Source organism: Taeniopygia guttata, chromosome 1 (assembly GCF_048771995.1).
Source record: "Taeniopygia guttata chromosome 1, bTaeGut7.mat, whole genome shotgun sequence".
Taxonomy (NCBI): Eukaryota; Metazoa; Chordata; class Aves; order Passeriformes; family Estrildidae; genus Taeniopygia; species Taeniopygia guttata.
Window position 1 is genome coordinate 54,469,509 of NC_133024.1, and position 25,863 is coordinate 54,495,371.

At 39.3% G+C, this 25,863-nt stretch overlaps 1 protein-coding gene across 2 annotated transcripts in view; it reads right to left on the minus strand.

Annotated features, from left to right (window-relative positions):
* Nucleotides 1-25,635, minus strand: part of TDRD3 (tudor domain containing 3) — a 91,925-nt gene extending 66,290 nt beyond the window's left edge. For both annotated transcript variants that reach the window (XM_012569789.5, XM_030271611.4), the window contains exon 1: nucleotides 25,455-25,635. In XM_012569789.5, the coding sequence (XP_012425243.1) occupies nucleotides 25,455-25,495 (41 nt within the window). In that variant the 5' untranslated portion in view covers nucleotides 25,496-25,635. The remainder of the gene's footprint in view (nucleotides 1-25,454) is intronic.
* Between the last annotated feature and the right edge of the window lie 228 nt (nucleotides 25,636-25,863).

Here is a 25,863-nt window from a genome sequence, read left to right on the forward strand (position 1 = left end):
AACATATTGAGAAAAACTTCCTAGACAAAACTAAGCTAGTACATCAGAAAAGGAATTCAAACAATTCAAATTCAAATAAGCAAAACTCCCAGACATCCAGAACAACATTTTTCATAAATCAAATAATACACCTTAAAAAATCTCAGTCACAATTTTCAAGGAGTGGCCCTGCTTCCACCTCTTCCTCCCTTTGCCTACTGGATGCTAAATTCCCTCTCCTGACACCTCTCACTCCCCCACCCAACAGATCTTAAGTTTAAAAGTTTAGCTGCTGATCGAGAATAACTGCATCTGTGTTGATGTGCATCTACCTTAGAGAGCTGTTTCTGTCACACATTCTCACTCCTCTCTCTGGAGTGAGAATGCTCAGTCAGAGAGCATTAGCTTTGGCAGAGTGATTTCCCCCCCCCACCTAATTCTGATGAATGCTGGTGCTGCCACTGCTGTCGATGGGCTCGGCCTTGGCCAGCAGTGGGTGTGTCCTGGAGCCGGTTGACATTGGCTCTATGCACATGGGGGAAGCTTCTGGCAGCTTCTTACAGAAGCCACCCCTGTAGCCCCCTGCTACCAAAACCTTGCCAGACAAACCCAATAAGCAAGCTGTCATGAATGCTAACATGCTTTTTACAAATGAAAAGAGCCTATGTTTGTAAAAAATGTTGTTTCCTTTGTATAAATAGCTGTAGTTTTCAAAGTTTTCTACTTTAAAAAGAAATTTACGTACCAGCTCATCATAATCAACAAGTCGTGCAAAAAATTGCAGTTCAGATTGAAGATTTTAGCTTCCCCAGGAAACAGGTGTATTCAGAAATTACAGAAACATGCCAAAAATTAAGGTACTCTAGGAACAAGGACCTTGAAATCTTCATGTGCTCAAGTTAAAGAGCTGTCCGTGGAGGTACCGAGTAGTAACACGTGAGACAGCACCAGCTTCTAGCAGGCCAGGGTGCAGTGTGACACTTGGCAGCCCCCAGCCTCATGCAGCATTAGGCACCTGCCAGTCAGGTAGCACAGCAGAGCCCTTGTGCTGGCAGGATCTGGCACTTGGTTCACATGGGCACACTGCCCACTCCGCTCACAATGGAAATGCAAAGCCTCTGCCACAGCTGCCATCCATAAAAGAGCGATAACAACAACTCTGCCTCACAAAAGTACTGCAGGGAAAATTGAATCTGAGGTGGGAAGCATTCAGAGACAAAAAGTGGATATTTTTATGAGTGAATTTGAAGTCTTTTTAATCAACTAAACTAAATCAACTAAGCAACTAAACATTTGAAGCAACATAGTTATTATACCTTGCATTCAAAAATACTGCAAAGATCACATACACAAAACCACAGTCCTGTTACCTTCCTCCACATCCTCCAAGGAAATGCCACACAGAAAAGCACATTTATTTTATATGCAGTGATATATTGCATTTGATGCTATAATTTAAAACATAATTAAAAAGCAAAACCAATTAATATTGTCCACTATGATAAAAAAATCACTGGACTCTATCATATATCCAACTTAACTATGACTCACCAACCTAGAAAACAAATACTACTTTAAAAATGGCTCAGATGAAAAGGAACATTTTATGAACTACCACTGTCCCTCTGAACTGGGCCTCCAGAACCAAAGGTGAAGCAAATAACAGGAACTCATCCAAATCTCTAGAGCTTCAAAGGCACAAAGAGAGGCCTTACACTCAAAAAACAAATACAAATTTATAGAATCATTTCAATTGGAAAAGACTTTTAAGATCATCGAGTCCAACTATTAACAAAACACTGCTAAGTCCACTACTAAAACACGTCCCTGAGTACCACATCTATGCATCTTTTAGAAACCTCCAGGGATGGAGACTCAACCTCTTTCCTGGGCAGCCTACTCCAAGTCTTCATCACCCTTTCTGTAAAGAAATTTTTCCTAATATCCTAAACCTCCCCTGGGAACAAACTGAGGTTTTTCCTCTTGTCCTACAACTCATCACCTGGGAGAAGAGACTGACCCCCCACCTTTCTACAAGTTACTTTCAGGAAGTTGTAGAGAGCGATGAGGTGTTCCCTGAGCCTCCTCTCCAGGCTGAGCAACGCCAGCTCTCTCAGCCACTCTTATGACTTTTAGCCCAGATCCTTCACCAGACTCATTCCTCCTCTTTGGACATCTCCAGCATGTATACATAAATATTACCAAAAAATTACATACAGAGAAAAATAAAACCTATACAGTTGAAAACAGGAAAAAGCAATCTGCAGCTAACCAGTGCCATCTGAACAGTTCTGATGAGATTCAGTGACCCTCGCTGCAGAGGGTGGGCTGGATATTTGAATAGGAATGAGTCACTGCCCCATTTGCAATCACCACAGCAATTTATCTTTCTTATCTTGGACACCTAGCTTAGAAAGAGATGAATGGCCTTCTGGAGGCAATTATTTCTGTAAATTTAATGGAGATATAAGAGTAACCAGCTCAACACAGACATCTAAATTTTAGGCAATTAAATTTGGACAGAGAACTAAACTGATATCTACTGTTGGACCGTAACTCCAAGACTACACATTCCTGACAACAGGCATCAAGACAAGAGCATAAGTGCTACATTTTGAAATGCACAGACTAATACTTACCTAGTGTTTGAATGCAACTGCAAGAAGAGCTCTCAGTATTATCAAAATAGATAAAGCTTCTGCAAAATAGGCAGAATCATAATATTAGGGAAAACGAAATTCTGTCCTTACAAACAGCAATTAAAAGTACGTATAGACACATTCAGACTCTGCTAAGAGTCCTAAGAAATCTCCTAGTTTCCTGAATGTCAAAGAAAAAGTTCTTCTTAGGAGGAACTAAACTTGTGCTTCCTCCTCTTTCCTCTAATAGGAAGACAGAAACAGCTGCTACAGTCAGTCTTGCAGAGGACTTGCCCAAGAAGTTAACCCATCGTTTTACCCCCCATCACCAATGTCTGAACTTCTTGACTCAAGAGTATGACACAAATTGATCTGGATGATTTCAGGGAAATGGCTGCTTCCAAAACTGAATTACTTCTATACCTAAAGCACCAGTGGATGCCATAGATTCCAGAAATATGCAGAAGGACAAAAGTGTACATCAGGATGACTGAATTATGTCCTTCTTTGAATCACCATCTCCAAGCATGTGCAGCACCACAACAGCCAACAGCACAACTATAGCCATAAACTGCTTGTACAGTCCAGTGTAGAATATTTTTACACCAAAAAGTAAATGACTGCCTCAACATTAAAATAAACCCCTGACAAGCAAATAATACATGTAACTGTGAAACTGAAAGTCTGCAAATTCAGGTGTCTGCTCTAAAAAGAATTGCTTTAAATTTCTTCATTTAACAGACACCTCCATAAACTTCTATTTTGTGTGACTCAAACTTGCAACAAATGGTATGCAGACAGTTCATAGTAGCAATAATGCAAAAATCTTACAATTTCTACTCTGTTTCATCCTATGTGCACCACAAAAATTCTTCCATTTTGCACTGCCCCTAGCAATTTCTGAAGTTGATTTTCTAACTGTAGTTTCACATGTACATAAAAAATTCAGGAATAGGAAAATAAAGCTCTCCATAATTTATCTAATAGGTTAGACTGAAAAAATACATGTTATTTTCAAAGCCTATGTATTACTACACAAAAATTACATTAAAAACACAAACAATACCAGAAGAGAGAGAAAATACAAACATTAAATATCAGACAGGTTTCATCAACAGTAATTTTATGTGTATTTATTCACATCACTTCAGGCATAGGCAATATACACATACTATACTGTAACTCTATCCTGAAGGGCTACTATTTGCAGTCCACACTAAATACAATATTATGCCACCCTTAGAACTTTTTTTAATTTTTTTAATTTTGCCCTTTTTTTTTGCTACTTTTTTTTGTAAGGATATTGTGATCACAGGATCCAAGTGAGCAATATGAAATAATTAAACATGCCATCAAGGGTTTCCATAAGGTGACATGACCTTACCTTTCACAAAATGGAATTAGGTACAGTTATATTTTAGTTAAAAGTATCAAAAAGACAAGCTTTAACTTTGAAATCCCTACTTGAAACACCTGCAGGTTTTTTGGCTTGAGTAGTTACCACTCTGATAAGAATTTAGAGATGCATTGAATGTGCAACCCACACTTCTGAAAATCCTGACTCCAGCTTTCTCCATTGCTCTGCCTTAATTCCTAGTCAGAATTCCCACCCTTTCACTTCTTAACCTTCCCTATCTGATGGAAAACAGTCTTTTCTCAGACACTGTCTGAAAATGAGGACAGCGTCAGTGAACTGTTACAGAGATACTCAGTAACGCGTATAGAGAGGCAGACAAAGAGCACCTCACTGTGTGTGCTCAGGCAAAGCACCTTGGTGTCACCCTGATTCTTAAGTTTTTCTAAAGCCTTCTGAGTTTACATTCTGTTAGAAAACTTTCCCACACAATTTCTGTAAACAACATATTGTTTTGCATTCCTTCATGGGGGTGGAAAAACTTGATATATTAGTAGTTTGTCCAATGCCTTTGGAGAGGTGGCCCATTCACTCTCCAATCCACTATCACCTTTGGAAAAGTATAAAAGTTGGAGTCAGAAAATAAACTTTCTCCTTTACCTTGCAAAATAGCAAGTAGCTCGCGTTGTGCTTTCACGTGTCCTATAGCGACACCTTGGCATCTGGTTTACCATTTTTGTCTTCTGGCAACACCAAACTGAGCACTGCAGTCAACACACCTGAGGGACAGGATGCCATCCAGAGGGACAAGTTCAAGAAAATAGCCTGTGGGAACCTTATGAGGTTCAACAAAGCCTAGTGCATGGTCCTGCCTGCACCTGGGTTGGAGCAACTCCTAGTATCAATTCAGGCTGAGGGACGAAGGGATTGAGAGCAGCCCTGTTCAGAAGGGCTTGGGGGTGCTGCTGGATGAAAAGCTGGACATGAGTTGGCAACCTATGTTCAGAGCCCAGAAAGCCAATGGTATTCCAGGCTAAATCAAATGAAGCAGGACCAGCAGGCTGCAAGAGGTGACTGTTGAAAGAGGTGACTCTGCTCTGCTGAGACCCCACCTGGAGTGCTGCATCCAGCTATGGGGTCCCAAGCACTGGAAGGATGTGGACTTGCTGGAGGAGTTGCAGAGGAGGGACACAAAAATGATCAGAACCTCACCTGAGGAAAGGCTGAGAGAGCTGGGGTTGTTCAGAATGGAGAAGGGTGACCTTATGGCAGCCTTTAAATATGTGAAAGGGCTTATAAAAAGGATGGGGACAAGCTTTTAAGCAGGCCCTATTGTGATACAAAAAGGGGTAATGGTGGGATTACAACTAGATATAAGTAAGCAATTTTTTTATTATGAGGTTGAGGAAACACTAGAAGAGGTTACTCACACAGGTTGGTAGATTCCCCATCCCTGGAAACATTCAAGATCATGAATGAGGCTCTGAGCAACCTGATCTAGTTGAAGTTGTCGCTGCCTATGGCAGGGGGGCTGGACTACATGCCCTTTAAATGTCCTTCTGACTCATACTATTCAATTATTTTATTAATGGCATAAAGTTGGCTAGGCATGCTACAAAATTTTTTTATGACCTTAAAGCCTCAGAAATATTTGTCATACACCAGAGCTCTTTAATTCACACTGAACATAGGAAAACACTTTTAATATAATTCACAAAGAGATTCAACAGAAGGCACCCCACTCCCCCCTCTCTATATTCCAGTGACAAACTGTGAATGCCCAACTAAACAACTCAGTAAGGGCTTCTGTCTTGCTGTACACTCAGCCTATGCTTACCCTTTATGGCTAACTATTTATTTTGTCTTTACTGATTTAAGACATTAAGATCTAGACATTGTCTGCTCTTCATTCAAGACAGCAAATAGAATTTTAAGAAATGCCTCTCATGAGACTATTTTCACATCCCTCTCCAGAAACATAATTTGCTCTCTTTTCTTTGATATTACTCATAACTCTTTGAAAGATCAAGTCACTGCCTACACTTTGGCAATACTATTACTCTGCTTACTAGTGAGAAGTTAAGAGAAGTTAATGGTTTGACAACAAAAAATTTGGCTTTCATGCAGACTGGTCAAATAGCCATGAGTCACAGTGCTGATCTCATAAAGTTGCTTTGCCCATACAAATTTGATCAGTGAACTCCCTCTTTACTCACAGACTTCTTCCTCAACCAGGCACCACCTGGTTGCTCACCAGTCTTTGCTATACATTTTGCCTATCTGCACATATACCTTTATCTCCTCTGAGGTTTGGTTAATGGGTAGACGCAATTCCAGATCTCTGTGCTAACAACTGCAATCACAAAATTTACTGTGAAGAGTCTCACCTCACAAAACTGCACAATAGCACACATCCAAGTATTCTTGACATGAATTAAATTCATACATTCTACTCCTAATTCTGAAAATTTTAATGGGCCTGAATTAAGTAATCTCCAGCTCCATCTTCTATAGGCAAATGGCAATATATCATCAAAACTTACATAACTAACTACAAGTGTATTCATCGCTCCACCTATTTTATCAGTGAGGGAAAATGGGGTAATTTGTGAGCAAGCCTTGGGATATAGAGTGGTGTTCTACAGGCACTAAGGCTTGAGAGGTTCACCTCCAACCACGAGCAGCATTTACACACTCCAACTTTCCCTTGACCAAAACCATCTCTTTAAATTCCTTATACAACTGAAAACTACAAACTTTGGTACACAGAAATGCAAAGGACACAGATAAAAAATAGTGTCAAAGGAGAAATAAGGGTGAAAAACACAGGTAGAAGAAAACAAAATAAGTAAACTGCTGTTTTTTAACATTACTTCAACTAAGACAATTCATTTTTCTACACTCTGATGTCTTTTCAGCAGAAAGGATATGCAGAAAAAATGGAGCAACATGAGACATGTCTTTATTGAACAGTAACTAGTATGAAAGCCATTTTGTCAAATAACTAGCTGCTTTTTTAAAATGCTTTTCCTTTTTCTCTTTTTGCTTTAGGATTATTTGACTGGATCTAATATGCTAGCAAATATGAAAACATTCTAAAAGGACACTCATGTTCTTGTAATCTGTTCATTGTACTGCTGATTAACTGCTGAAAGTTCTAATTACCAGCAATTCTGCCATCCTTCATTAATACACACCCACCCCTGCTCAACTACTTCAGGTTCTGTTTTCCTTACAAGTTTTACAGATAGTTAAATTCCAGTCTACTTCCATCTGAAGTATTAAGAGCTAAACACCTTAGTACACACCTGCTCTTGATCTCTAACACCTGAAGGAGGTGTTAAAAGGCAAAAGTAATGCATCAGAATAAACAGAGAAGTAAAATTCAAAACTGCTGCATTCTGATTTCCAGAGAGAATAGAACACAGCTAACTTGGAGTTAGGACAAGTTATGGTGCCTCATCAACAGAATTAGGAAAAAGTAAAATTTTAAAAATAATGCTCAGGATCATAATCTTCCTTATTTTGAATAAATCAAGGTAAGTTCAGCTGTATCTATGAGGACAGTTCCCTTCAAAAATTACCCTCTCCTGTTCTTAAGAATAATTATCTGCCAATATCCATATATGTTTTATAAAATAAATCATAAGACAACATCATCCCTCTCAGCCAGTTTCATTTTGGACAAGTTCTGATAGTCTTCCCTGCATCTGCTTAAATTTTATCTACCTCAATATTTCAAGAAACAGCCACTTTCAACCTGTCTTGAATGAAGAGCTTAGCTTCTGCTTCTGAAAGCATGAAGGGATTAAAACACATTTTACCACTGCTGCACATTGTCCTAGCAAAGAATAACTGCAGTGGATAATTGTAATATCAAATATCATTGTGCACAAACATTAGAATTCATCTTACAGCACTGTATAAACATAGCATCTCCCCACAATTTCAGGGCTAGGTATCTGACCCTTTGTCACTTCCTTCTGTCGAACTTGCTCTAAATGCTAAAATATACAAAAAGGGAAAAAAAAAAAAAAACAATCAAACAAACCCACAGACTGGCTCACTAAGCCTAAGGGGTAATTTGCCTGAGATCCTGAGGCAACTCTGAAGAAAGTTTGATTATATACAAATTGGGGAATGGCATCAAAGAGGAATGACTATTCACAACAGTGTGTATTACAGATTCACAAAGCACAAAGGAGGCAGAATACATGTCTCAAATCCCCAGGGCCTGAGCTGGTATCCATTTTATCTAGACTGAAACACTCCAGCTGCTAAACTAACGAGCATAAGGCAGAGACAGGCACTTTTGCCAAATTTCTCTCCCCTCCTTTTGTATTCAGTATTTGGAAAAAGCAAACTTTGAAGATTAAATAGATAAACTGTTTCACATGAAGTCTAGTTTATTCATTTTTGTCTTAGTGACTAAATCCAAAAGTCTTTTAAATGCAGTTTAATTAATTTTAGAAAAACAATGATTATGTAGTTTGTCCAGCAGCCTTGTCAAACAGATGAATTCTAATCACACAAGCCAAATTTAGCCAAATTTTACAAAGAAACAGAGGTCTCAAAGACACCTAAGTTTCCCCTAAGTTTCCCAGAAATCAGCTGCCTGGTAGGAGCAAGACATACAAATTAGCAGTTGCATTGTGGAAAAAGGAAACAGAACTTGGCTGTCATCCATCTCCAGCAGGAGCAATCAACTGGTCAATTGAAGCACTCGCCTAGTTCCAAACCAGCCATAACACAGGGTGGTGCTTGCCAAATGCAGACGGACGTGAGAGGAAGCCAAATGTGTCCTGGGGTAGGACAGGCCACATGAAGGAAATGAAGGCATGATAGTACCCAGGTACTGGGGAGTACCAAGGGCAGTGCAGCAGCCCCATCATGGAAGTCAAAGGGGAAAGTTTGCAATACTTAGTTTAAGTACTAGGAGCTTGAAGACAACCACACTTTCAGATTTCCATAGGTCTGAAAAGCTTATTTGCAACTTGTTTTTCATTTCATCAATGGAGCCAAGTAATTATATGATGCTATGACTCAAAACTGGACTATTTACTTTTTTTAATACAAGAGTTTAAAAGTTTATGCTCTAATACTGTGTTTAAGAAATAATGAAATCAAGTCTGTGCCACAACATTTAGGAAGCAACATTAAGCTAAAAAGTACGTAATGAAATATACATCTGCATCCTGTAGAAAAATGTGAGCAGGCAGGCAAGTAAGAACCAGCAGAGATACCTCAAGTAATATCTACCTCTCAGCTGAGAAGTAGGAACTGAAATAAAACAGGTATATCATCTTCACAAAGAGATGGCATGGTAACACTAAACTTTTTCATTCTGCATAGGAACATACCACATCCAGTCACCACTTCTCACGGAATTGTGTAAGCCAAGTTGTACCTCTTGTATATGCAAATGAGTTACAGCCAATTCTTCTACCCAAAATCACAAGTACACGACAGGCTAAAAGGCACCAAGCAAAGGCCATACACTTGCAATTTTGAAATTTTCATGTAACTTACCATGCACAGTATTTAGCGTATTAAGTTGGTAATTAACTTTTTTTGAGGGCTAGGAAGTTGAATAATACTGCAACTGCATGACATCACATTTTCTCAGTCATGTGGTACTCTCCTCTAAAATGACAGAAATGGAATATGTATCTCCCTTCATCTTCTTTCTCCTTTTCCTCATCTGCTTTTCCTAAACTCTCCCTCCTGTTTGCCCTTCTCTACTCAACAGTAACAAAGCAGATCAAAAATACAGAACACTTTTCTTTTGAAGATTAACTAGGAAGACCAGGTTTCTTCACCATGAAAAAGACCAAAGAGGGTACTTAACATATCCATATGGTTGAAAGTGACATTAAGGAGATAAAAAGGGATTGGCTACTCACCATCCCTAAGTTAGCAGGTGGGAAATTGAGCGAACTTAGGAAAAGGGTGCTTCATACAGCATATGAAGGTGTTATTCACTATTCAGTGGCTGCTAAAATTTAACATGGGTTCAAGAAAGCACTGCACAGATCCATGCAAAAGAAGTTTTTCAAAAGTTCACCAGAAATAAAACATCTAGCTGAGGAAATCACTGAAAAAAACCCAACAGTTAAAAGCTGGAGAAACACTGTGATACTCTATGTACATTGGTCACACTCTCAGGCTTCTCTGCAAATGTAAGTTATTGCACTTAATTAGAGACAGTTCTGGGACAGAAATTTTGACACAGTAAGGACAGCTGAAGATCATCCCCTCTATAGACTAAACAGGAAAGATGTGCATGAACAGAATGATTTAAGCTTCCTGGACCTGTAGCAAAGTCAACTCAAAATATTACTTTCACTTAAAATGAAGAGCTCTTTTGTGCTGGTCTCCACACACTCCAGTTCAGAAATTAGAGAAACCAGAAGTTTACAAAGCAGCCAGACCAAAAATCTTCATTCTAGTAATGGTTATTATACTTAATTTCGTTGTAATATACATTCTATAATGAAGAAGTACATTACATTTTTTCCTACACATTAGCATAGCTTGTGCTAGCATAAGCATGTCAAAATTTTATTAACATGACCACATTAAAATAGATGCACAACTTTTCATCAAAAACAGGTAACATAAATGATTTTTTTTTGGTGGGAGGAGAGTGTAGAGGATGACATACTAGTAAAAATTGAACAATGCAAGTTGTTTCAAAGGAATATCACAGAGCTCAACAATAAGAGCCAAGCCATACTCCTCCTTCCAACTGCTGAGACTAGGAAGTAGCTGAACAGAAAGCAGCTCTGCGGGTTCATGGTGTAGAACAATTTGAACACAAACTAATGTGTTGCTGGGCTGCAACAGCAAGACTCTAGTCAGCAAATCAAAAAACGTCATTATTTCTCTCCCCATAGCACAAAGCCATGTCTTACGTATTGTGTCCAGTTTCAGGGGTACCCATTATTAGAGAACATCCCCAAACTGAGGACAGGCCACTGAGGTGTTTTGGGGGCTGCAGCCTATGTTCATAGGAGTAGACACTGAGAGCATCGCTGTTCATCACAAAGAAGAGCAGACCAGAGAAGGAAGTTGTTGCCCTTCCCACCATCTAAACATGGCTTAAGGAGACAAAGCCAATTCTGAGTGCTGTGAAGTGAAATGAGAAAGTGCAAGAAATATGGGCTGAAACCTGGGAAATCTCAAATGGACATAGAGAGAAAAATTTTCCCAAAGAATGGCTAAGCACTAGAGCAGGCCACCTTAGAGATATTCAAAGCTCAACTAGACAAGACCTTGAGCAAGTTGACCTAGCTTTAGTTAGCCCTGTCTGAGCAAGGGCTGGGACTAGGATTGCCTCTGCAGAATCTGGCCGAGTAAACTTTTTTTTTTTTTTAATTATATATTGAGCAAAAAAAGCAAAACCGGGCATCTTTATAATAATTAATTTCCAAAAATACTTTCTCAGAGGAACCTTTTCTACATTTTTCCCAGCAAGAATATTTAAGAACTGGCTTATTGAGACTGCAATATGTAACATAATATTCTTACATATAAATAACAAAAGTCTCAATTTTTAGTAGATCAAGTATAAATTTGATCATTTTTAATCACCTTATTTAGCTTATCAACTGTACTCATGAAGGGGGCTATTAATATTTCTCAATTCAAGCTGTAAAATCTTACTTCATTACCACATAAAAGCAGCACTGAACCATAAAACTACAAAATGAAACTTGGAAATATTATTAATTGCTATTTTGTTATTAAAGCATATCTTCCATACCAGTGTCAAAGACCTGGACTACTTCTCCTTCAAGACACTTCACATTAATTTCAGAAATAATAAAAGCTTAACATACCCAGTGTTTGCTGACTCAAAAAGCAAGATGCTAAGGAAAATCCTTCAGTTTTATTCGAAACATTTAAAACAGAATTTTATGACCAACACAAAGATGCCAAGAATAGCTGCCATAGTGGGTACTGCTCTTAAGAGAATCAGTTCAAGTGATCTAACTAAAAAAACCTTAGCCTTTCAAGACACTCAAGGTACATCCTTCCCTCCTACATATCAAAATTGTCACAAACAAAAAAAAAAAAGTTACAATCTCCTTAGAAGAAAAGGATGAAAGATGAGGATCACTACTGAAACAATGAAGCACATTAAAACTGAAACACCAGGCAGAAAGCAATTTCTTTTACAGCTGTAGTCATCAATGCTTAAAACAGACACATCCCTATTACTACTACTGTGTAATTTTAACTCAGTACAGAATTTTTTTTCTGGATACAGAGCAGTATTTTCAACCCTGCAAAAGTGTCTTGTTTACTTTTATTCTACTTTGTGCTAATATAACCATTTCTACAGACCCTTAAAACTAGATTTACAGCATATTTACAAAATATGACTCAAAAGTACAAACACTCACTCCCTGCCCTTGTTTTTTTGTTTTGTTTGGGGTGAAATTGCAAAATTTAGAAGCGACCACAGTACTAGGCACTTGGCTGTACCATCCCACACACCCTACTACCACCCATAGCTACCCAAAACCAGGGGCAAATGTCTATGTCATATTCTTAAATAGTTGTTTTGACCTGAAGCACATTAAGGAGACACAGCAATAGGAACATGCTGGTTCGAACATGACGAGGATACTAAAAGTTCCTCCAGAGCTACTGCAATTAGCTTGGAGGAGAGGGGGAAGATGGAGGAGTGTCTCCCCTGCAGCCAACACTGTCTGAGGAGGAAAGGGGCACAGTGCAATTTTTCCTGGTTCCCGTAGATGGCTCCCGAAGCTCGGAGATGACGGCAGTGTGAGCACAAGCACCACAGCAGTCTCACAGCCACGATGTTACCGGGAGCCAGCACTACAAAATTCAACACAGTGAAAACCTCAACCCAGCTGCCAGAGATGATCAACGGCACAGTATTCTTACTTATACAACATATAGACACTTATACATATATACACTTAGACATTTAAAGCAAGTGTTGTAAATACACAACACAGCTCTACACACACAAATCAATACTCTAAACCAAGGGCAGATGAAGATGAAATATCAGAAAGACTATTTCACTGTGATGAGGCACTGGAAGAGATTGCACAGAGAAGCTGTGGATGCTTCATCCTTGCAAGTGTTCAAGGCCAGGCTGGATGTGGTTTTGAGCGATCCAATCTAGAGTCTAGTGGAATGTGCCCCTGCCGGTGGTAAGGGGGTTGGATGGAAGCAGGTAATCATTAAGGTCCCTTCCAACCCAAGCCATCCTACAACTCTACAATTACAATAAATTTGTTTCAACAAGCTCCAGTCAGATCTTCCACTATTTCAAACCCTTATGTCCCATGCTGGGTGCCAAAAAAGGACTGTCACGATTTAACCAGCAGGTAGCTAAACACAACACAGCCACTCGCTCATTCCTTCATCCACAGTGGAATGGGGAAAAGAGCTGGGGAAAAAAAAAAAAAGTAAAATTTATGGGTTGAAATAAAGATAGATTAATAGGACACAAAAGGAAGTAAAATAATAAAAACTATATTCCTAATTTAATATATATATAAGTGAAGCACATTGCAGTTGCTCACCACTTATAGGCCAAGGCCCAGCCAGTTCCCAAGCAGCAGACCCTGATCAGCTTTCCCCTAGTACATACATTGACCATCATGCTATATGGTATGGAATATCCCTTGGGACAACTGGGGTCAGGTGTCCTGGCTGTGTCCTGTCCCAGCTCCTTGTGACCACCAGCTTCCTTGCAGGTAGGATGGAGTGAGAAGCTGAAAAGTCCTTAACAATATAAACACTGCTTGGCAGCAACTAAAACATCAGCATGCTATCAATAGCATTCTCATCCTAAATCCAGGTACGGGTCGGTAAAAAATGTAAAGGTGATCATCCAAACTACTGCAAAACCAAGTTAAGCATCCAGAAGTGCAGTCTAAACATGCTATCAGGAACATATTTTTCCTAAGAGTATTCTCTCATTAAAAATGAACTGTATTCTTTCATTTGAATGTTTATAGTTATGCCCACAGAATTGTAATAGAGAAAACATTTTTTCAAAATTAGTAAAACTTTAAAGACCAGTTTGCACAAGAGAAAATATTTATTGCCCTTCCCTACTACTGCTAAAGTGTAAAAAAGTCTGCCATAGTAAGACACCAATTTATATTCCTTTTCATACTGTTTACCTAAATATTATTTGAAGTAACAGGTGAAAATCAGGTGTTGAAGTAGCTCACTATTAAGATTAATTTTCATATTCTTCGGTTTAACTAATACTTACAACTTAGTGTTTTGGCACTGCAGGCTCAAGAAGAGAAAGGATTTAATTTAAGGGCTCTAGCATTTGAGATTTATCTAACCTCCCAGCCAGGTGATGTGTAACCAGAGAAGAACATATGTTCTTTATTCTCCTGCTTTTTTTGAATGATCCTCTAATTTAAGCACTCACTTCCTTTCCTTCCCAAGTCAGTCACAGAAGCACTTAATCTGACAGAAAATTATTTTATGTTCTGTCAGTAAGTTGAGGGGGAGGGAAGGGAAGGGACAGAACATTATTACTCTAATTAAAAGATAAAAAATATTATTATAAGAATCAAACAACATCAATACACAGTAATTATTCTGAACAGAGAAAAAATACTGCAAGACACTTAAGAGTAGAACCATGCAGTTACAAAGCACTAAGCTCATCTCTAGTACAACAGCATGAGGAAAATATGACACAGCTAAAGCATAACAGCAATTACTCTTCTAGACTAAATTAAGCTTTTTCCATTTCATCATGTTATGATCATATGGTGACATGCTTTAGTTAGGAACTAAAATATAAATTAAGAAAACAGAACAGAGACTAATGTAGTGTTCAGAAAGACATTCTCTTTCTTCTCTTCCTCATTCCCAAACCCAGAGAAAATGACACTTGGAAACTGTCAGCAGCATTCTCCAAGGAAATCTTTTCCATCTCAAAACCACAAGTAGAGAATCGTTTTCCCTATTTCCAAAATCATAAATGAGCATCAACTGCAAATTTCTGCAATAGTTATTTGATCAAGGCTGAAAACTCAGTGGATTTACAAAACTTAGCTTCAAGCATTTCATATCCTCAAACATAAAAACACCTTCAAGTTCTTGTTTCTTCATTTGCTTATTCCATAGCTATTCTCTCTATTTTAGACAATTCTTCAAAATTAAATTCTGAAACGTACACCAGAAATTTTTCAGACCAAACTCAGAGTGAGAGATTTCTCTGGCCATTAAAAAAGAGATTACCACAAACTGTTACTACTATTTAATGACAAAAAAATTGATTGGAACAATTTCATGCTACTATTCAACAATGATTTTACTATTAATCAAACCCAAATATGTTTATCTTAAAATATTAAGTATAAGCAATGATGCATCCACTTCCTTTACTTTCTCTGATTTTCATAGTTACAAACAAATCTGATGTTATTTCGTATCAAAAACTGTAGATAGCATTCAACTGAAAAGTTGCAGAGGTATTCGGAAAGTATTTGCCAAAAGGCAGAATTCCAGGCTGTTTCTTACACTAGCTGAACTGCAATTCTCTAATCTCTATCAAAACCTACCTGTGTATTACACACGACTGTGTATCATACCTTATATCTGAATTTAAAAACACAACTTTAAATAAGTTTTAAACCCAAGAATCATGACTGTGCTCATTATACATTCTGTTTTTAATGAAAAGCAGCTTGATGGATCATATTTTTACCTAAGAATCCTCTCCACATTCCTTAGCAGCTCATTACTTCAACACAAAGTGTGCCTCATTCAGAAATCACTACTCTGCACAGTCAGAACCAGACCCTTGAAAATCATCCACCTTCTCTTCAGCTCCTTCACTGATGTTTTCCCCCCTCGTGCTCTTCTCCAAGTAACAGTTAAATCGAAAACTTCACAATCGCTAGTACTTTCAACCATATAACAGAAAGTGTGCTAAGACGAAAAATGTAACATTCATTAGCATTACAATTATAAAAAGTAGTTTAAAGTTCACCTCTGCTTTGTATTTAAAACTGTCTTGGACACAGTATCACAGTTACAAAAGTCAAAAAAAGTATGTACTTGGAAACTGAGTAAACTTAACTGCCCTGATGCCTTTTAAAGTCTCCCGCACTCCCACTGTACAATGAACCTAATAGAAATTACAGCTATATCAACCAAAAAAAGTTGGTTGATATATATATATATATATATATATAATAATAAATGGTAATTTCCATCTCTATCATTCTAACAAGAAATACCATGAAACAAGATGATCCACCTGTTAAAAGATGTATTTTACCTATTCACTACACTGCCATCAATATCAGAGCTAAGTGGTTTCATATACTCATTAAATAGGAGAATAACATTAATAATTCCTTTCATAACAGCACTGGATAATGCACACTTCTAGCCTGTGATTTAATGCTGTATCTCAATTTACATCTCTAAGTATTTAAACAATAAGATCACACATTGTATTTTACAACCGTAGAAGAATAGAACACAGTGAAACTTCAGCAGACTGAAAAAAACAAGAGAACATGAGTCTCTAACAACTACTTAATAGAACAGATTTAGTGATAACACAGGCATACTGTTATCTAACAGTAATAGCTGCGATGCAAAAATGTCAAACTTTTCCAGGTAACACACAGAGATGTGCCCAAGATAACCTCACTAACTTCAAACTTTGATAAGATAAGCTTCCAGCAAGCAGCACTGCTGTAAAACAGCAGATGCTAGAAACAGCCCCTGCAGTTATAAACAGCTGGACGAGAGCTCTTCCAAGCTTTCTGCTCCTTGAGAAGATTTGCTACTCCATGATTCATAACAGGCCAACAGGCCACAGTAATTTGACATACAAAAGTCACAACACTGTGGAGGGTTTACTTTGCTCATGTAACAAAATTCTTAAAATTCTTTTTTCCTTTTCTTCTCAGATACAAGCTGTGAACACTTTCTCACTCACATTTTCCCAAGAAAAGGCTGGCAGCCACCCTAAAGTGCTAAGTCGAACACAAATATACTAAGGCTGGGGCCATGCCAAAGACACAGCTGCCACGCCACAGAGAGTATCTTGAAGCTGTCTTAACACACATGGCTTTTTCTCCTCTGGCTTTCTTCAACAGCTTTTTTTTGGATATGACACAGCACTAGAAGCTCTAGCTGTTCCTGGAGCACTGGGAGATAAACAAGAAGAAAAATCTAGGCCTGACCAGTGCCCCCAAACAGCACTCCCTCACAAAGAAGCAAGTTCAGCAGTCTGTTCCCCAGCAAGTCTTCACTTGCTGTCAGTTAATGCCATCACTCTCATTTCCAAAACCTAGGCAACATTTCCCAAAGTCAAGGGTTCAAAATGATGCCAATACAAGAACACCTGTCGTGCTTCAATTACTTACTAGTGGTTATTTAAACCACTTTCTTTTCCTTAAATGTGCAAAGAAACTCAAAGGTTGTACATCACTCCTAGAGGTGTCCAGCCCTCCTAAAGTCTGACACTTCATGACTATGTATTACGTTAAGTACATAAAAAGTGATTAGAAACATGCATATACTATTCATCCCCTAGAGAGCCTTTCCTTCTTCCTGTCAGCTCTATTAGAATGACTCTTACTGGAATTAAATATGCTCCTTTTGCTCTAAAGAAGTAGAAAATATACTATTCCTGAAAGTATGAACAAGATGCATAGCTTGGAAAATCAGTCTTAAATTTATTTTAATCTTATTGGTATGACAATCACAGAAAAAAATAATTGATGTATAGGATATTTAATATCCAACGCTTCCAAGTGTAATTCTCTCTAACTAAAACTTCAGGACAGCTTCTTACTCCTATGTATTCCTACATGTATTATTTACATAAAGCTGTATTTTAACCAGCAGTAACACACAAAATATACACATAGAAAACCCTAATGAGTACCACTCTGTTATCAGTATTATGATAACAGTACCTTACTACAAGATGACCAGCTACCTCCCACCAGCTTGCTGTTCAAGTACTCACTGGAAGAGATTAAAAAAAATCTCAAGAGTTTTATAACATTATTTCAGAACACAAAGACTTTGCAAAGGTCTTTATCCTGAGACCCAGTTCATCTATATGCAACATCTACTCCAAATGCCTCAAATTTCCACATTCTAGATGACACAGGCTTTCTGACTAATAATTTCAATTACCAGGAAATGTAAGTTTAAAAGAACCTACTTTTGCTCAAATTAAAAAATACTGACCTTCAGACTTCTTAAACATACTGCTGCTTTTATTAATTAACCCTTCCATTGGGAAGTTCATTTGGGTTTGCTGGAAAAGGCAAATAACTATCAAGCATGCTGCTAATTCTATCTTTCCTTCAAATCCCTACCAAAATCCATTAACACTACACTGAGAAACAAAATTTATCTGATGGAAGAGGTAAATGAAGCCAGGTAAATCTCAATTGTGTAACAAGCGTCACCCCATCACCTTGCTCATGTGATAATATAAACCAGTTTAACAACAGAAAAATTTACAGAAAATGCTATGAAACTCAGCGGACAGGAGATAATGCGCAGTGTCTAATAAGAATTCTTCGAAGAGCACCAACACAAAAAGAGATAGAAGGAAGGAAACTAGAAAGTCACTGAGTCAAACCTATTAAATAACACTTATCCTAACAAAGTACTTGCATCCCATAAGGAAAGCTAAGCCTAAGAATTACAATGCTAAGTGAGTAACTTCTGAAACAAGACTCAATACATTAAAATTCCAAGAACTCCGAAAAGGAGACTAGCTATGGCAAACCTACACATTTCCAGGGAACGCATTGATTGGAAGGAATCAATGTGAGACACACTATATCAAGAAAAGTCAGGACACTGAAAAGGTGGGCGTTAAACAGATCTGCAGCAATTTAAAGGTCTTTAACTTTAGATATAGTGCAAGCAGAGTAAGCTTTTTTCTTTCCTCCTTTTTTTTTTTACAGTTGCAACAACTTCATTCCAAGTTGCAACAATTCTACAAATCAAGGACACCTTCTATTAGTGCTTTAGCTTCCTAGCAGAGAAACCAGCAAGTGAAGTCTGTGTTCCCCAAGACATTGCATAAATCGATTTGAGATCTCACATAAAAAGATCTAGGGAGAGTCTCTCCCAGCAACTGATGAAAACCAGAAGGATGAGCTGCAGCAAGGCAATGGAAATCACGGCTGAGATGGAGTACATAGGGGACTGTCACACTTGCTTTGCCTTTTCACTCTGTTTTCAACAGTTCATTTCTCTCCAAATCCTCACTCCCTCTCCCCTCATTTCCAATCAAGAGGAGAAAATCCTTTCTTCAGAACTACGGTGTGAGGACACTTACCTAACAACATAAAAATAAGAACCTAAATGGTGTTTTAACTTATGCAGTCTAGGGCTGTCTAACACGGTTCCATTTTTGTCAAGGGTGGCCAGAGGCAGATGATCCAGGTCAAGAATGAAAACCACAGCAAATATCTGGACATAAAGTGTACACAGTAATTCCTGGCTATCAGCCATTTTAGAGCTGGTAGTCCAACTTCACTGTAGAGTTCAGTATTCAGTGCAACTATCCCTACCTGGCTTTGCCTAATTACGATTTTTACTCACTCACACTTTTTCTGCTCCACAATATCATATGGCAAATAAGTTCCACAATTTAATTACACATTACCTACCAAGCTACTCTAATTTTCATCAGGTAGCAAGTTTAATTCAACATGTGGCCTAAGTCTTGTCCCAAGAAAAACAGCTACTCTTGCTTTCTAATAATCATTTCTTTATGATCTATGGATTTTATAGATCTCTATCATCTGTCCCTCTATTGTTCTGTTTCTCAGCATAGAGTATCTTCCAGCACAGACTATCTTCCACACCTCTCATCTACTTTTTCAGTATCTATTAAACCCTTGCTGTGCTGGGATGATTACATTAATGCACACTGTTAATGATTTCAACACACCACCAATGAACATAATGACCTAATAATGATTTCATTCTTTGTGAACAATTCCCAACAGATGTCTGGCCACTGCCGTTCTCATGGATGTATATATGTAACAGGAGCAAATTTAGAGCTTATCACTAGGTAGACAGGTTTACATTATATTCCCCTTTATGAGCATCATTCAGCATTCACCAGAACCGAACTACACTTGCATGTGAGAGAACAGGACAATGGCTTTGGAAGAGTTTGACACAAGTACGCAATTAGTTCAGATTTTACCAATCCCCAAAGATCAAACTGCTACAGTGCCACAATACTGTCACTCCTTAAGAATATTTTTAATATCATGAACCCCTTAATCCTAGCAGAAACCTACTGCTGATGTTGTTCCAACAGGAAGCAATCATTTCTCTACCTAGTTTCTCATCTTTTAACCAACAATACTAACCCACAGGATAACCACTTGTCTTCAGCAAATAAGCTTTGGTTGAGGTCCTTAGTCAAAAATTTTACCCACTTTTAAACCAGTCTGCTACTGACTTCAATAAGTGCTTTCCAATTCTAGTGTTGCAGCATTCAGTGAGCAATAACTGTGTAGGATTGGTGAGTAAGAGATCTACTTTCATTTTATGTCCTGCCTGCAGATTATATAAACCCCACCAAGTTCACCCCCTTCAGTTTTCTCTTCTGCGAACTGCAGTGCTCCAAATGTTAGTCCCCTGCCTCCCTCCACCTCCTTATTTTACCCATCCTTTTTCGTAACTTTTAATGATAGCTGTAAATTTGTTTCTTGTAGTTGTAACAATTCCAGCTAGTAACAATTATTTTTCAAACATCTCTCATCTTCTTCAAAAAGAAGAAAGAAAAAAATAGCATCTGAATTAGTTTCTTGCTGTTGCTTCCCTTAACGGAATCCAAAATGCTGGACCTTTTGCACTCCTCCAGAGTGAAAATGACATGAAGAATTCAGGTTCTAGCTACCAATTACTGGTGACCCAGCAGGAATGCAATCTGATCAGATCAGCCAGTAAGGGATACACCTGAACAAATAAATGCAATGATGTGGCATTTTGTTTTATACTGGCATTTTGAGATTTTTATGGTACTAATCAAACTTCACAAGATTTTGACATCACAAAAGAAGCCTCAAGAATCTCAAAACAGATGCATCTCTCCTGTGAAACATGAGATGTGTATTATGCTTGTATCTAAGGAAAATCTTGTCTCCTGCCTGAGCTTGCTCAATATGCAGGAACCAATTTCAGCTGTGATTTCCGAAAACATTTTACTGGAATAGCAAAAAAACACGAGGGAAAAGCAGATCATCTTGCAGAATTCTGGAACTGACTACTTTGCCAAATGCCTGCTGTGCTCTTAGAAAGTGGTGTTAAGATTCATCCCTTTGAGAACTTCCTTGTGTTTCCAGGCATATACCTACTTTTGCTTTAGAGCTTGGATCATATCAGATTAGTCCTACAAGAGGATACATGTGAACAAACCAATCTTAAACCCAGAGTTACCCAGTATGCAGCACATCACTCACTTTCTGAAATACCAAAAATTCAGTTTAAAAGTCTGTTGTACATCAACTTGATATTTTTCACTTACAAAGAATATACAGGCACAATGACATTAATATAAAGGTTTTCTCAGGGACTATTAAGCAGTATTCTTTTGTTTCCAAAAAACTAGTACAATTCCATTTCCTCTTTATCTCTGGGAGTAACTTTTCATAGTCACAGCTTTGTTTACATAATCTTCAAAATACATTATGTTTTACAAGACAGTATTTTTTTGCCATAAAGTCACTAATTTCTACGGCATCACATAGTGCAATAAAAAAAATCTCCACTAGTTCACAAAGAACTCGCAAGTACATTTAGCTGTACTAAAAAAATCTTTACTTATCCAGTTTGCACCTCTTTCTTTCCCACAGAGATCAATCACCAGACCCGAGATCTGTGAACCACAGGCTAAACCTGCTGTAGGCTGTGGCATATTTTTCATTTTTGACAATATGTTGGCATTTCTGTGTAATAAATTCCCAAGTCCTGCAAAGATCTACAAGCACTGTAGAGGTCTTGGCTTGTCATATCCTCTTGTGAAATGCCACCCAGGAAATTTAAAAAACAAACAAACAAACCAAAAAATACACCACCAAAAATTCCGTTGCAAGCCAGTAAGAAGTGCTTTACGACTTATTACTTACATAAGGGGATGTATTCAGCAGCTCTGCATGTCACTTCTAGTAATAAAACTGGATTCACTAATTGATGCTCCTTTAAAGCCCATATTTTAATAAGAACACCGGAACTCATTCTGAAATTCATTAATGTAACTATAACAATACAAAAAGGTAATTCTGCCACTTGGCCTTCCTCAAGTTTGATAATTAAATAAAAAGTTAATACAGAACTTCTGTTCCAAGAGGAGAATATCTTTTTCACTGACACATAATACAAACACCTTATCTCTCCCCTAGCTGGAACCAATATCTCATTCCAAGGAACAGTGCAGTGCATAACAAAAAGAACGAGCACTGAAAAATTCAGACTTCCAATGAGAGCTTCAGGGCTCTGTCTTGAGAAAAAAACTACAATTCCTCACACAAACTACAGGGGCCTTTTACTCATTTTCATAAAACACCACCATCATCATAAAAATAAAAAAAAAGTCTCCCAGCTTTACCTACCACTGTTATGTTTACTAGGTAGGGCTCCTTTACCTTTCAGAAGCTGACAAAAATGTAATTGATATACTGAAGGCAAACATTACAAATTCAGAGACAGTTTTATAACAGATTACTCTGACAATAATACTTGCTTGGGGGAGGGGAATAGATCTATAACTACTGTTCAGTATTAATGACACTATATTACTGTTCTACTTGAAAAATAACTTTATTTTTCATTCAGAATTATAAAAGGTAAACACTAGATGCAGAAACATAAACAAGTGTCTACCTAAACTCTGTAACTTTGCATTGTTTAAGAAACTTACTGTAAAATCCACAGTACAGGCAGACTTTTACAAGCTAGCAGATTTTAAGCTAAGGAAGAATAAGCTTTATTTTTTACTTGACATGCCATGCAGTGCTTTTGCAGTTTAAGTGGGGATAGATTTTAACATATAAACTCAGTTTTGCTTTCGTACTAGAAAACTTATCATTCTGACAGCAGGTGACAGCAACAGTAACCACCAATTTGGTACAAAACATTACTTAATCACCAGTGTAGTCCAACACATAATACTACATTAAACATCACTGAAGGCTCACTCACAGATGTGTAAATAACTCTAAGATCTAATAATATGAGAAAAATCATAAGTAAGAGCAACAGCAAATCAGTTAGAAGCATGGATGCTCAGGTTACTACTCTTTTTTTAAGTGCATGAACACAGCTAAGCAAGATTTCCAAATCCTTATTTATTTTTCCACTCCACCTCACATACCTCAAAAGTATATGTATTAATTCCTCCCCTTTTATACTACCCTTCCCAATGCAACCTGGTCAAGGCACAATTCCAGTAGACCTGATAATGAGCCCATTACTTGCCCCTTCAACTTTCAGCCTCTGGCTCCCACCCTACAGGATTGCAAGAGTAGCAACTGTTGACAGCCATTCAAAAGTCTCTGCCCCTAAGGAGGGCAGCAAACACTGCAGAGGGACAGATTGTTTCAGAGGCACCTCATATTTGTACTGCCAAAAATTTGAAAGCCATTAACCAATGGCATGCGTTCAGCTGAAAAGGCAGTAAAACAACTCAAGAGGTGAAAACTGGGAAAAAAATGTTGAATAGGCAATAGAAAGCAAGAAAATCAAACTAAGAAAATAAAACTACTTTTATGGAAAACTTTAACATTTTTGGAGAAGTCTATATACAGAAGAGGAGAGGGGCAAGTTTCAAGTCACAGTCCAAAATTCCCGTTAAATAAACTAATGTTATAAAAAGTAGCAGAACTAGTTATGATTGTTTCAATTCGGCAATAGCCAGGAGTCATAGGACTGCACATTCCAGAACCACTTAGAACAATGTTTTTGGCTCTTGATACACTTATCCAACAAGCATAGCAAAGGACACCTAATTACTCTGTTTGGTTACTATTACCACAAAGTAGCAAAAGCTGGCCCAACAAACACAGCATCACCAGGGGGTTAAAGGAGGTGATTATCCCACTGTATTCAGCCCTGGCGTGGCCTTACCTGGACTACTGTGCAAAAAACTAGAAAGCTATGTGAAGGTCCTTAAGTGTGGAGGAGGGCAACAAAGCTGATGGCATGTCCTGTGAGGAGCAGCTGAAGACTTTGGCTTGTCTCAATAGGAGAATAGGAGGCTGAGGGGCAAACTTCTGCTTTCTACAGCCTCCTGAGTGGGGGAAGCAAATAGAGATTCTGCCTGGATCCAGTGACCAGATGAACAGGGATGGTTCAAAACTGTGCCAGAGAGGGTTCAAACTGGATATAAGGAAGTATTTCTTTACTGAGGGCATAGTCAAACACAGGAAGAAGTTTCCTAGGGTGGCAGTCAAATGTTTAAGAGGCATTTGGCCTGTGTCCTTAATAACATACCAAGATTTGGTCACCCCTGAATTCATCAAGTGACTTGACTAGATGATCATCATAGTTCCCTTCCAAGTAAATTGTCCTGTTCTATTCTAAATCACAGGATACCCACTTTAACTTTTTCCATCTTAGACGTACATGAAACCACAATCCAGGACAACCACTAATGTAAAGAGTAAACCAGAAATATCCCCAACATGCTATTGGAAATAACTTAGTGCATGCTGCTTTGTGCTTTAGCAGGTAGCACTAAACTTTAGGTTTGTAGAAAGACTTTCCAAGTAGTTATGGAGAAAAGTCAGCATTGACTAATAAGTGAATCACTTCAACACAACAATCAAATAAACAAACGAAAAAGACCCAAACCAAAACAAAAATTTCCTACAATGCAACCTCAGCTGTAGGCTAGCAAATAAGTGTTTACAGTAGGCATTTGAAAAGCACAACTCGCTGAAACATGTTGTTCCAAAATAGATATTGTGTGCCCAACGACTGGGACTCTTAACAAAACATAAGCACCCGACTTCAAGCCTCATGTGTGGTTCATTTACCCCACCTTAACTCCACTTTTTCATCTTGCCTCCCTCACTGAAGGGGCGCACGGTGCAGTTTACAGCCCCAGCAGTACGGGCAGGCGGCAGGCCTCCGGGCGAGGCCGGTCCCGGGCAGGAGGGGAGGCCGCCGCCGATCCCGAGGGACCTCGGGGGTGGGCTCGGGGTAGGGGTGCCGGTCCTCCCGGCAGGGCCGGCGGGACGGGCCGGGAGCTGCTCTCCAGGGCGAGCCAGCGCCAGGCCCGAGCGCAGCGGGGCGGCGCAGCCCCCGCCCGCCGCCGAGGGGCTCCCAGCGGGGCTGGAGCGGGACATCCCCCGCACCGCACGGCCCGGACACGGGGCGCTGCCCGCCCCGCCGCGCCGCCCGGAGTCACCCCAGGAGGAGGCGGCGGCGCGGCCGAGCTCGGCCCCACTTACCAGCCCGACTCGGAGAGCGCCGCCCGCGCCCGCTCGGCCATGGCGCCTCCCCCGCCGCTCCCCGCAGCTCTCGGGGCCGCGGGCGCTGCGGAGACCCCCGGCACTCGCTCGCAGGGGGAGGAGGGACGCGGGGCCCGCTCGTTCCCCCACCCCGCGGGCCTCTCCGGGCGCTCGGGCCGGCCAGGGGGAGGGAGGGAGGGAAGGGGTAGAGGGAGGGAGCGGAGGGAAGGAAGGGGCGGAGGCGGCGCAGGCAGAGACGAACAAAGCCCGCGACCGGCGGCTGCTTGGAAGCTGCTGCCGCCATGGCTGGGAAGGGAAGCAGTGAGGGCAGCGCGGCCGGGGAGCGCCGGCCCCGCTCCTGCGGCCCGGGCCTGCCGCCGTGCAGTGTTGGGAAGGGTTTGTTTAAACG